Source organism: Tachysurus fulvidraco, chromosome 20, assembly GCF_022655615.1.
Source record: "Tachysurus fulvidraco isolate hzauxx_2018 chromosome 20, HZAU_PFXX_2.0, whole genome shotgun sequence".
Taxonomy (NCBI): domain Eukaryota; kingdom Metazoa; phylum Chordata; class Actinopteri; order Siluriformes; family Bagridae; genus Tachysurus; species Tachysurus fulvidraco.
Genome location: NC_062537.1, coordinates 8,669,305 through 8,682,535, shown reverse-complemented (window position 1 = coordinate 8,682,535; position 13,231 = coordinate 8,669,305). Strand labels below are relative to the sequence as shown.

At 38.0% G+C, this 13,231-nt stretch overlaps 1 protein-coding gene across 1 annotated transcript in view; it reads left to right on the top strand.

The window, feature by feature from the left end:
• Positions 1-12,049, top strand: part of frem2a (FRAS1 related extracellular matrix 2a) — a 56,849-nt gene extending 44,800 nt beyond the window's left edge. The window contains exons 15-24 of the mRNA XM_047805229.1: positions 1,210-1,341; positions 2,452-2,783; positions 5,301-5,493; positions 5,883-5,987; positions 6,428-6,555; positions 6,803-6,937; positions 7,652-7,778; positions 9,442-9,629; positions 10,342-10,488; positions 10,645-12,049. Coding sequence (XP_047661185.1) covers positions 1,210-1,341; positions 2,452-2,783; positions 5,301-5,493; positions 5,883-5,987; positions 6,428-6,555; positions 6,803-6,937; positions 7,652-7,778; positions 9,442-9,629; positions 10,342-10,488; positions 10,645-11,148 — 1,991 coding nt within the window. The 3' untranslated portion in view covers positions 11,149-12,049. The remainder of the gene's footprint in view (positions 1-1,209; positions 1,342-2,451; positions 2,784-5,300; positions 5,494-5,882; positions 5,988-6,427; positions 6,556-6,802; positions 6,938-7,651; positions 7,779-9,441; positions 9,630-10,341; positions 10,489-10,644) is intronic.
• The last annotated feature ends 1,182 nt before the right edge of the window (positions 12,050-13,231 follow it).

Genomic DNA, 13,231 nt, shown 5'->3' with positions numbered 1-13,231 from the left:
CTGCATAAATGAGCAGGTGTACATTAAGTACAATTAGGACTATAACATTGTCACGTATCTAAAACATTTGGAAATTTACCGAGATTTGAACTCAATTGCAACAGAGGTTCATGTAGATTTTTATTGGGGTGGGATAAGATTAATAACCACTCATAGCCTTGAGAGTCGACAACATCCAGCACTGGGTCTAGCAGCTTTTTTTTAGCTAGCAGCAGTTTTTGAGCTGTGTTAGACATGCCTTTGTTTATCTGTCTGTGATAAAGCCAGTCAGTTTGTCAGTTTCAGCAAAAGTGCTATCATAACAACATCTAAAATAACCACACAAAACACCACAAAACAAAAAACTGTGATTGGCTTCAGGTTCCCTGTGACCCTATATAGGATAAGCGGTTCATAATATGGATAGATGGTCACTCCAAACTTGCTATTAGTATGCCAAAGAAAATTGAACTCTACAAAGGCAATGAGAACATTTTGCATAGCTGATATACAGCTGAGTGACCTAATGTGCAATCCCCTGATGCTTATGAGCAAACCAGCGTATGAACTTCATCAAGAGTTATTAGAACTACAGTACACGCTGGTGTTTCAGGGGCTCTTATGTGGCTTGATAGCATTATGAATTCTGCTTTATACCAGGATATTTCAGTCTTCTAGTTCACACCACAGGTTTTTAGATAGGTTTATGGGTTCAATACTAACCACTTGACAAAAATCCACATCCCTAAGTAAATACTCTGTAATCAAGAATCAAGTAAAAAATATGGTGGGTTCAACAGACGAGTCTGTCAGCATTTTGTCCGGATCTTGAGGTATCAGTAGAGTTTTAAAGATTGACAGACAGTGTTATTTGGTAATTAGCATTCTCAACAGAAATAGTGTCTAGAGTGAGATTGTTTTCCTGTTATTATTTTTATGTTTAACTTGTGCTAAAATGTTTAATTTGCATTTTTTCTTTAATTTCATCTTTGTAGCCTCATAGTTTGAATTCACACAAATTACTTGAAGATCTTCATGCACACCGTTTCAACTGTGTATTTGATTGACTGATAAATAATATACAATTAAAGCAAATCAAGGAATAGTGATCTTGGGGTTTTAGGGTCTTGATGCTTTGCTTTCAGCTGATTACCGCACAGCTGTAGGCTACCCAAAGGACTTCAGTATGACTTCACTGTACTAATCACTTTGTTTGATATTCCTCTGCAGGAATGTGTCACCCTCGTAAAGTGGGAACAGTAGGTGCTGAGCCTTTCTCTGCTAAGCTCCACTACACCGGCACCGAGGACCCAGAACATGCCAACCTCATCAAGCTTAGTGTCACATTGCCCCACACAGATGGTGAGCAGTTGTCTGATACCTTTGAAGAGAGCTTTGTTTGCCAAGCTGCACATCAGTTTGTTCTTTCACAGATCCCACAGGAATAACCAGGTATTAATATTGGATTTGTGTTTCATTGCTTGGGAAGGTAAGCACATATATAATAGCAGTTCCAAGCAAATGCCTTCCCTCGTGTTGTTTTAATGCTTATTTGGAGACATCCGGAAAATTCAGAGACCACATTATCATAATTAAGAAACATCAACGCAACATCTGTTACTTTTTCACACATTTCAAGGCTGTAATCTAGGCCACAGGAGAAACTGCACCTATAAATAGCGAGTATAATTCTACTTTATTACACCTTTCTACTTTACAGTTGTTCAGTACTTTATAATACCATGGCAACCAGCAATGCTTGCAATTTGTATGTAACTTTGGCCATAAAGTGACACGATAAATCTACCTGGTGAGAAAAGATTTTAAGAGACTGTTAAAATAATCTGACAAAGCATTTTTCCAGCCTTTTGTTGAAAGAGCTGAGCTACATGGATCATACATAAAAAAAAAATACACCAAAGCATTTTTTTTTCCAGTCCTGGGGATCCAGTGCATTGTGTTTTATGTAATTACCATTTTCTAAGGTTTATGATTTGACTCAACAGTACATTATCAAGCATACATGGGCCAAATAAAGTGTGTTTGTGTAACACTGGTGGCCTTCAATGCTGGGGAAGTTCGAACATCTAGATGTAATGTTGTAAGGCAACGGATTTATTATTGGATGCAGGAATGTTGTCTTTATTAAGAAATTTCCATGCAGCAAAATTAAGGTCCATTATAGCAGGGGTCCGAACACGGAGAGGCAGGCAAATTTAAAAGCAAATTTATATTCTGAAGTAATGACACTTGGGAAAGAAAATCAGGGAACTGATCACACATGGATATAAAGTGTAAAGAACAATGTGCATGACCAGTAGATTTACATCTCCTTGATAACAGGGAACAATTGGCATGAACAGCAAATGCACTCTGAGAGGAATGGCGTTCCACACATGGCATTTTGTAATACTGACAAAATGATTACTATTTATAACTATGTTAATGTTGGTGGTTTTCTGTCGGGATTAGGCATGCTCCCAGTGCTCTCAACTCGTACTCTTTCCAACTTCGAGCTGACCCTGAGTCCAGATGGCAGCCGTGTAGGCAACCACCGGTGCTCCAACCTGCTGGACGTGGACGAGGTTCCCACACGCCACGGCTTCCTTACAAAGGCCACCAAGAGCGTGGAACAAATGGGAGAGAGCGCTCCTTACCAATACAACTCTACCATGAGAGGCCTGAACACGCTACGCTTCTACAAGAACCTTAACCTTGAGGCCTGTCTGTGGGAGTTTGTAAACTATTATGACATGTCTGAGCTGCTCACAGACTGCGGTGGGAACATCGGGACTGACGGGCAGGTCAGCACTTTAAGTCTACTCTTAAGTCTAAAACAATTAAATCTCAATTAAGATAATTCATCAGTTGCTATGTTTTTAAAAAAGTTATAATGACTGGTAATCAATATATATAACTATTTCTGTATACATAAGATTCAAGGCCATTATTCACATAATCCACAATTCTTCTGTAACTGAAAACCTACTTTGAGTGACTATTTTATAAATTTAAACTGTAAGGAACTTACGGTCTTCAATCTGTTTAATATCGAGCTGCTGGGTGAAGAACTAAGCAAGAGATTTTTATCTGCTGTTATTGTTGCACAAATCCATTTATACACAGCTCTTAAAAAGGACAATCAGGTTTCCATTATCTCACATTTTCAGCTGGTAAATTGCTGGTATTTTTGACCCATGTAGTGTAAATCTGATAACTTGCTGCTTGATGCTGAGCTCAGTTTATAAAATCCTGCCTTGCCTTTAACTCCAAAGTATGCCAAGCTAATTACTGTATGTGCATTAATCCGCATGATGATTCATTGTGAAGGGTGACTTTATGGCGATGATATCTCTGGTGATGAAGAATATCATGTTTTTAACCTAAGCAAAAAGACAAAGTCTTTCGCTAGTGTTTTGGGTATGAGCTGCTATTTGCCGCATGTTATTTGCCACGTTATTTGAGTCTGATTAGCTCATACCCAGGTGCCAGGTGACTGAGTGTTAGCAGTAGTGTTAAGTGTTTTTCTTACCTTATACAACCCCTCCACTCCCCATTCCACTATTTTTCCATTCTGTTATAATTCTAAGTCAAGAAAGATTGTACATACAGCATCCATGTTTGTGGGCATCATGCAGCAGGTGGCAGATCTTGAAAAAGCAGCACATCCCACAGCATCCAGGTGCTTTTAACTAACAAATAATATCTAAATCAATTGAAGTGTCTTGCTTAAATAAAAACGTCAAACAACAGGTTTTCTTATGCAAAATAGAATAATGTAGTGTAGAGATTTTTGTTTCAAGTGAATAAAAAAGGATAAAAGGATAAGGATAAAAACCTTTAGTGCCTGTTATGACAACAGTGTACTGAACCTGCTGCCGGACAGTTGTGAATGAAAAACCAATTGCTCATATATAGTATGTAATCTGCATGTCCCAGGTGCAGGGGCTAGTGCTTTGTCCACTCTATGAATAACAGAGTTAATAACTCTTACATTAAAATGGCAGATTTATTCACGGTGCACTCTGTTCATTTTTCTCAATTCCCTCATGGGGGGGAGAGAGAAAAAAAAATCTAATTTTGTCGTTTTATTCAGAGCTTATAATTCCAGTTTCCAGTAAAAGAAAAGACATTCTTGTAGCCAAGCAACTGCTTTGCTGCTATTGTCAGAGTCAGTTTTGTGTCCCACTGCCCTTTTTCAAGTGCTCACTTAAGTATTCTTTTTGCATCTTCCTAGCTGTATATAGTGCACCGTAGCTCTCTGTGTGGAAAACATACTGTATAACATAGAAAATCGGCACGTGCCAGATACAGTAAATGTAACTTCATTTTAGTAAGTAAATATAATAAGTATAAGTAAGTATAATATAAATCTTTTTTCCTCTGCTAATCCAGAGCAACAGGATTCACAGCATAATTCTGTTTCTAAGGATCTTGTGCCATGTTACCTGATTTAGTGCAGTATGTTATTGTCATATTCATGTTCTTTTGCACTGAGAAGTACAGACGTATTTCATGAAGATTTTCATTCCTTCCTTGAATAATTCTGCGCTTGCAGGTGTTGGGGCCATCCTCATTAGCATCAGGCCCGATTTTCACTGCATGGTCCTTTGATTGTAATTGGCTATGTAAATGAGAGAGAAATGTTTCTTCCAATCAAGCCTAGATTATGTCTTGAGGCAGAAATCTTTTTTCTGACAACACAGAGGCTGTGAAACTATTTATTTATTTATTTTTAAGACTTAGTAGGTGGCAAAATGCTGATTACTAGAGCACTCTAGTGGAGGATCAGAGTGATTTTGAGTTTATCTCATATAAAAAAGTAACTAAAGGGACCACGGACATTTTATTTATGTTTTTTTGTTGTTGTTGTTGTTGTTGTATTTCTGTATTATTTAATAGATTCTGTGTCATTTATTAATCTATAATATGCCATAATTGCAAAAGAATTCATTGCTGCAGAATGTACCGCATGATCCTTGCAAAATCTTTAGTTTAGTTCAAGGGTATGGTTAAAATATCAGGATTCAGAATAAAGGTTTGTCTTAAAAAGGTCACAAAAAAAATCTAACAAGAATGTGCCTTGGCACAAATAATTTTCAGACTTATTTCTACATTTTAGAAGATATGAAGTATGGAGTTAATCTGTGGCATATAATAAAGGTCAGACATGAATCTCTGTTCTATACACATTCAAGGATTGTGACTCTCTTCGAAGTAAAGATTGTGTCCTCCTTTAATAAAAGGTCTTAGAGAGTGAAGAGTCTCTTTTCTTTGTGCTCTAGTGTTGATTTCCCATTCCTGCTGTTTCTGTTCTGTAGGTGCTAAATCTGGTGCAGTCCTATGTGACTCTGCGTGTCCCCCTCCATGTCTCCTATGTGTTTCACTCACCTGTGGGCTCCAGTGGCTGGCAGCACTTTGACCTACAGTCTGAACTGAGGCTTACTTTTGTTTACGACACTGCCATCCTGTGGAAGGACGGCGTCGGTAGCCCTCCTCAAGCTGAACTGCAAGGCAAGTCTAGGGGTGTGTGTGGGTGTGGGTGTGTGTGTCATCTATTAAAAAAAAAAGAGTTGTTTTTTTTGTTTTTTTTTTGCTGTAATAATGTTTTATTTAGTGTTTTTCATTATTTACTACCTATAAATCCTAAACCTGATGTCTGCCTTATTACAGTCTCTTAGATTTACATTATTAAAAAATCATATGCAGGATGGAAAATTTGCAGAAATGATGGCGGTGAAGTTTCCATGGTTTCTGTAATATATACACATTGGTTGATTTTCTCTATTATTATTTTTTTCAGTAAATGTGGTTAAAAGAATGTAAGTGGATCTGGATTAAATTACATTACCTCAAACTTACATTGTGCTGATCTGTTCATGTGATGTACTGTGTTTATGTAGGAGCTCTTTACCCAGCCAGTATGAGGATTAATGATCTGGGCCGTCTGGTGGTCAACTTCCGCACAGAGGCTCACTTTCGCGGGCTGTTTGTGGCCTTACACTATGGTGAGATTTTAATTACATTTAGTATTGAATTAATAAAAATTGTTAAATAAACTTTTACTTTGCAAGATTATGTGCATTTTCCAAAGAAGAATTGATATCAACAAAATAACCAGATGAAGATATAGTTTTAAATCATTATCTTACTTTGTCTCCTGAGGTCTTTGACATTTAATTCATTTACTCAAAGTGGAAGAAATCTAACATTTCTTCATCTCATGATGAAACTTATCCTGATTGTCAGATGAACACAGAAAAATGAATGAAAAGACTAGGAGGAGTTTATTGTTGTTTGCTATTATCAGCAAATCTAAGAGCGTCTGTGAATGACTGTCTTAATTAGTCTCTTCATAAGTACTTGTAGCTGCTTGCATCTTTTGTGTCCCACTTCAAAGCTTTTCTCTGCCTAAGGCTGTGGCTTTATCTTTGGTTCTTTTCTCCAGCATCTTCTTTGACATCAATGGTCACGAGTACAGCCCACCCAGGGTTAACCTTTAACCTTTCCTTGGTCAGAACGGAACCCACCTACAACCAGCCCGTGCAGCAGTGGACATTCACATCAGACTTTGCTGTGAGTGTTGACTAATGACTAATACACAAAGTTTTATCACTTAGCTTTATAATTCAACATTCTTTTATTTCACTCAGTAAGAACTCCTTTACAGGATGTTAAGCATAGCATGATTTGTTCGTACAATAAAGGAGTCTTTAGACATAATCAATAGAAATTGATTGAATATGGGTAATCCGTACACAACTATAATCCTGTAATATAATAATCTATTTTTCTGGCTGTTTTTGGTTTATGTGTCACCAAGGTGCGTGATTATTCTGGTACCTACACGGTAAAGCTAATCCCCTGCACCACGGCCATAAACATCGAGTACTCTGTTCCTGCGGTGTGTGACCCCAGAGAGCCAGTCACTTTTGACCTGGACATCAGGTTCCAGCAGGTAAAAACCAAGAAATACACTAAATTTAGGCTACAATTTGCAGACTTTTGAGCACCACACATAATCCTATTTCAGATTTAGTCCTTCTTGGCTGTTAGAATAATCTCCACCCTTCTGGGGAGGATTTCCACTAGACTTAGGATCATGGCTGTGGGGATTTCTCTATTCAGCCACAAGAGCATTAGTGAGAATGTCTAAGGATGTTAGAGAATTAGTGAAGTGTGAGGTCAGGTGAAGAGGGGTGTAGTTAGTGTTTCAGTTCATCCCAAAGCTGTTCAGTGGGGTTGAGGTCAGCAGCCTTGGCAAGCCATGTTTTCATTGACTTTGCCTTGTGCCCAGGAGCATTGTCAGGCTTGAAAATGTTTGTACCTTATTTTTCCAGTAAAGGGACATCTTAATTCTACATTATAGAGATATTTAATACAAATTTCATTCTCATGATAACACACAGCACTATGTTAACCACAAATACTGACACCAGTGAGTTTATTATTGTTCTCATGCTGATATATTTTCTTGTCACTGCTACATTCTGTAAATATCTTCTTGGTTTATTAAATTAAATTAAAATCATTTAATGTACATGAATTATAACGTTTGTTAAAAATACATTACATAAATATACAAAATGTCAAAAATAAAAGTTATCAACTAAGAAAACAAATGCAAAGCGCCATTTCAATTGTAAATATTTATTCTTTTTTCTATCGGTAGGTAAGCGATCCTGTCGCTGTGGAGTTCAGTCTGAATACACAGATGTTCTTGCTGTCAAAGAGATCTGTGTGGCTCTCTGATGGATCTATGGGCTTTGGACAGGAGAGTGATACAGCGTTCTCAGAGGGTATGTCCTCAAGAACATACACACTCGCAACATACCTATTTTTAGAATGTTTCCAGCTGCTTATTCATGGATGATTAACTTCACACATGGAGCACAGCTGATTATACAGTCTCTCTAAAGGCATAGGAACAACAAGCACAATACTTGAAGACATTTGAGGATCAAAAGTTGAATGTGACGAGAGATCAGAATTTCAGCTTTCATTATCGATTGTATTATTATCTAAATGTGTTAAACAGCTTGGAACATGGCACATTTTCATTGAACCACACATGCAAGTCATAAAAATATTGGATTACGTGACCGACAGGTGTCTCTTGTTCCTCCTGGTGTGCCCTGTTAGATTGATCATTTAAATCTAACAGTGATCACACAGGTGAACAAAGGAAAGTGGTAGTTGATGACAGCACCACTGTAAGCTGTGTGTGTGTGTGGGGGGGGAGATTATGCTTTCCGGTTTACAGAGAAGTACATCATATCTAACGGTGAGGAACTTCATCGTGCAGAAAAACAATGATCCAAACACACTGCCAACACAACACCGACAAGGGATTCATCAGGTGAAAGAAGTGGAAGGATTTAGTCTAAAACAGACCCGACCTGAACCCCATTAATCAGTATTTCATCTCCTGAAGAAGAGACTGAAGAGAGAGCAACCCTTCAAAACATAAAACAACTTGAAAGAAGTACAAGTGATACAACGGTTCATACAGTATATTTATCTTTTAATAAAATAACACAAATGTCTTCAATGTTTTACAACAAAAAAGTAATTGCTTTGTTACTTCAGTGCTTTTGGAGGGGACTGTATGTACATCATTTTGTGCAGTAATTGCACTAAGATGTTACAATTCCTCCACATTTAGCGTCAACTGAACGTGTCTCTAAGCTGACTGTAGTAACACCATCTGCAGTGCATGAACTACATCACTGTCAAATTTTGGCATGCATGTCATTTACTTTGGTAACCCAGCATTTTTTTTTTATTCCTAAAATAAATTGTTTTCAGCAAAATCATACTGATAAAAGATATTAAAGGTTCTTTCATCCTTCCTTCATCAAAATCCTCTCACAAGACTGACCCAGTATTAAACAGCACATCCAGTACTTTCATGATTCTCTTTAGTCAGTAAGACCAAGGATCCCGCCTCTTGGAACCAGAGATCACACAGAATTTCTCATCAACAAACATGGCTTCAGATCAAAACAATCCCTGTGCATAACTGTTCAGATAGAATTTTCAGTGCAGGATGATAGGTTGTAAATATTGATTAAATCCATGGTGTCACTTCATTTAATCAAAATTGTCAGTAGCACAAAAATGGATTCCTCAAACGTTTATTGGGAAACACCAATGATTACGAGAATATTTTACAGCGATCATCACAAACTAGATTTAGGTTGTTCTGATTTGTTAGTTTATTGTGGCATCAGAAATATTTGTGCTTCTGATGTACAGCTGTTTAACATTTGCTTTCCTCTATTTGTTTCAAACATGGTACACTGCACCTTTACTGCCATCATACAATGAAAGGAAATTTGCATATTCTTTTAGAAGAATAATGACTACATATGTAATAGAAATGATGTCAAAACACACACAAAAATGCAAAACACAAACCATTTCATTTCTGACTTCATTTACAGTAGTTTCCTCTTGCAGGTGATATCATCTACGGCCGAGTGATGGTGGATCCAGTGCAGAACCTGGGGGATTCATTTCACTGTAACATTGAGAAGGTTTATTTGTGCACTGGAGCAGATGGATATGTGCCCAAGTACAACCCCACCAAGTTAGAGTTTGGCTGCTTGGCAGATTCTTCTTCCCTCCTCTACAGATTCAAAATAATTGTATGTATATAAAGCAGCTTGAATTTTGCTTCTTTTTTTTTTCTTTTTTTTCTTTTATTGTTTCGATATATACCCTGTCATCATTTTTAGTGATAAATTAATAAAAATGTATTATTAAAATATTAAATTAAGTAAATATACAAATTTAATATTTATATACATTTAAATTATGTTTTAATGTTGTAATTACATTTAATGTATTCAATACATATTTTATAAATATTTAACTCTTAGTATGTACCTACGTGTGTGTGTGTGTGTGTGTGTGTGTGTGTGTGTGTGTGTGTGTGTGTGTGTGTGTGTGTGTGTGTGTGTGTCAGAGATCTTTTTTCGGAAAAATGACGGAAAAATGTTCACACTTTCTTCTGGAGATTACGACACTTGAACATAAATTCTTATGATGGAAGGCATACCCTTTTTCCCCTGTCATTCGGAGCAACATTGGCCTATTGTCTCTCTATGAGCTCAAATATGTGAAAGGGAAGGTGGAGCTTTTCTGCCAATGCGTTATAATGCTGTGTGACCCAACATGTCCCAACAGTTCATAAAGATGGTGGAAGCACATGCTAGCTTTCATCCTCTCTGGTTGATAACTGTATCATGATATAGGAGAGCTGGCTGGGGGAATGGGCAGATTGGAGATAAAACTGGGTGAAAACAAAAAGTTATATCAGACAAGGCTTTAGTATTTGTGTGACTTCTTAATTTACAGGACAAAGCACAGCCGGAGACTCAGGCTCTGCATTTTGGTGATATGAACTTCAATGCAGTGCTGGCAGTAGACGACCCCTCAGCCCTCTCTCTAGTGAAGCAGCCTGGCTCAGATGGATTCAGACTGGACTCTGCTCCCTTATTCCAGGTCTGCACTGATCACCAATCATGACATTGAAATGCTAAAAGAATCATTAGTCTACAGCAACATTTACTGGAAAATGTGCTTTGAGTTGATGTAAAAGGTAACACGATGATAAACATGTCATTAATTCCAGCTTTAATCTCCTTGTCTCTTTGGCAGGTGGCAGCAGGCCGTGAGTGGTACATCCACACCATTTACACTGTGCGCTCCAGAGACAATGCGAAGCGTGGCATCGGGAAAAGAAGCGTGGAGTACCATTCCTTCACAGCACACAACACTCGTGCCAAGCGCTCTAACCAGGATGTGCCTGCTATTGCTGAAATAATCAGTGCTGAGCACAATCGAGGCACCAACATCATGCACATCGCTTTAGAGCGTCAGCAGGCACTGCAGGCCGGTGAGGTTCCTGCTGAAGGCCTGGTACAGAATGAAATGGCCAGACGTGGCAGTGAGGGAGAGGCAGTGATGGCAGCAGGAGTCTCACTTGGGCTGGTGCTCTTCGGCCTCATCGCAGTCGTGCTTTTTCTAATGCTGCAATCACAGAGGAGACCAGAAAAGGAGATGAGAAAGCGATCAAAGAAGGAGGGACTAACAGTCTCTGGCGGCATACAGCCAGTTACTTTGAGGAGTGGTTTTGAAGGCAGCGATGGCTCTGAAGTCTGAGGTGTGACGGCTGCTGAGTTCAGTCCTGATTATTGTTTGCCATCCTGGACGAGACACAATGCTCTGTATTTGCAATTTAACAAGTGCCTCAGAAAGATTCAGTCCTGTGAAAGGTCTGTCAAATCCAGCTGCATTCTTAACATCTGGCTGTGTGGTTTCGATGAACTGTTTCAAGTATGAGAATCAGCCACAACTACATGCTCAGAAGATTTGCTAATTGATGTGTTTTTAAGATGTATATCCTGATTTCAAAGGACCAAGGATTACAGTGTAGTTTGCGTTTATATTACAAGTGTTAAAAATATTGGCAAATTGTACTCAAATTTGGGGATATGTAATGGGGTTACTTATTTACAATAACACAAAACGGACACACTAAGGATAAGCCCAACAGAATATTGGATTGATACGATGAGAAAGAAAAATTGAGATGGATAGAGAGGAAATCACAGGGTCAAATCAGATCACCAAAATTAAATGGTCATTTACACAAGTTTACAGTTTTCATGAATCAATAATCAGTTACGAAATACACTTGAAACTGTGGTTAGATTATGTGAACGAAACTGCTGATTGTGCACAAATATCAAACTGTAAGAAACACTGAATGCCTGCTGTGAGTCTTTTAAATAGATTGGTGCAATGAGCCATACACATTTATGTTTACATGACGTGTACCATGTTTTTGTCTTCTCTTTTTCTGACTTCAGTGTTCATGTTCATTCCTTATGTATTTTGTGCTCATCCATCTGAACTTGGAGTGCTAGTACTGTATGTATTAAACATCTGAATAATTGTCCAGTGTTAGTCCAGATTTATTTATTTCCTGCTTTGTATTCTCACATACAACAGGATCAAATGTAATGAAAGATTCCTGCTATAATAAACAATGTATTCACAACTTTACATTATGATGCGAAATTCATTGAGGTTGTAATGCAATCTTTATATCTGCCTTCCTGCATTACAGTAAAATCTTTCTGTTATTATACTCACTCACTCATTTTCTACCGCTTATCCGAACTACCTCGGGTCATGGGGAGCCTGTGCCTATCTCAGGGGGCATCGAGGCAGGATACACCCTGGACGGCAGAAGTGCCAACCCATCGCAGGGCACACACACACACACTACGGACAATTTTTCCAAAGATGCCAATCAACCTACCATGCATGTGTTTGGACCGGGGGAGGAAACCGGAGTACCTGGAGGAAACCCCCGAGGCACGGGGAGAACATGCAAACTCCACACACACAAGGCGGAGGCGGGAATCGAACCCCAACCCTGGAGGTGTGAGGTGAACGTGCTAACCACTAAGCCACCGTGCCCCCCTCTGCTATTATATATTTAATATAATCACCTTTACAGTATTAAAATGGAGGAAAGAATATTGTGCTTAAACTTGATTGTAAATGTTTTTACAAGAAAGTGGGTCTTTTAAACTATATATGCTTGTAGGTTGTTACTGTATATGGTAATGTGCATCTTAACTGGAAAGGTAGTAAAAATGTGAAAACAAGGAGATTATTATTTGTCTGAAGGAAAAGCAGTTGCTCAACATAAAATTGAAGCATATGTAGCTAAATGATTATTGATCAATTAAATGATACTGTACATGTTTCCATGCATTGTTTACTGGCTGGTTCCAGCTCCGTCTAGCTATTAACCACAAATCACACTGATCCAACACTATACTATAACATACAAGCAACGAATTGTGCGGTCTCTTCTGAATTTACACTGACTCGTTAAAACAATATCACTTTTTGAATTAATTCAAAAGTCTTTAATTCATTATCCTTGACATCAGGAAAACAGCACATGCACAAATATGAAGTGTCATTTTGAAGTGCTTTGTTCTGCACACACACTTCAATGCTCTGAGACCCTTTAATTAAGACAACACTGCTCCAGTAAATACTAAATAATTAATCAAATGATTTATTAAATATGGTTACACACGGCATGAAAAACAACAGATCAAAGTCAGCCTTCAAGTCCCATTAGATATTATAATTCATTTAAAACCCACAATATATTATTTCAGCACCAGTAGCAATTGGTGCCAGAGTGAAATCTGAGTGT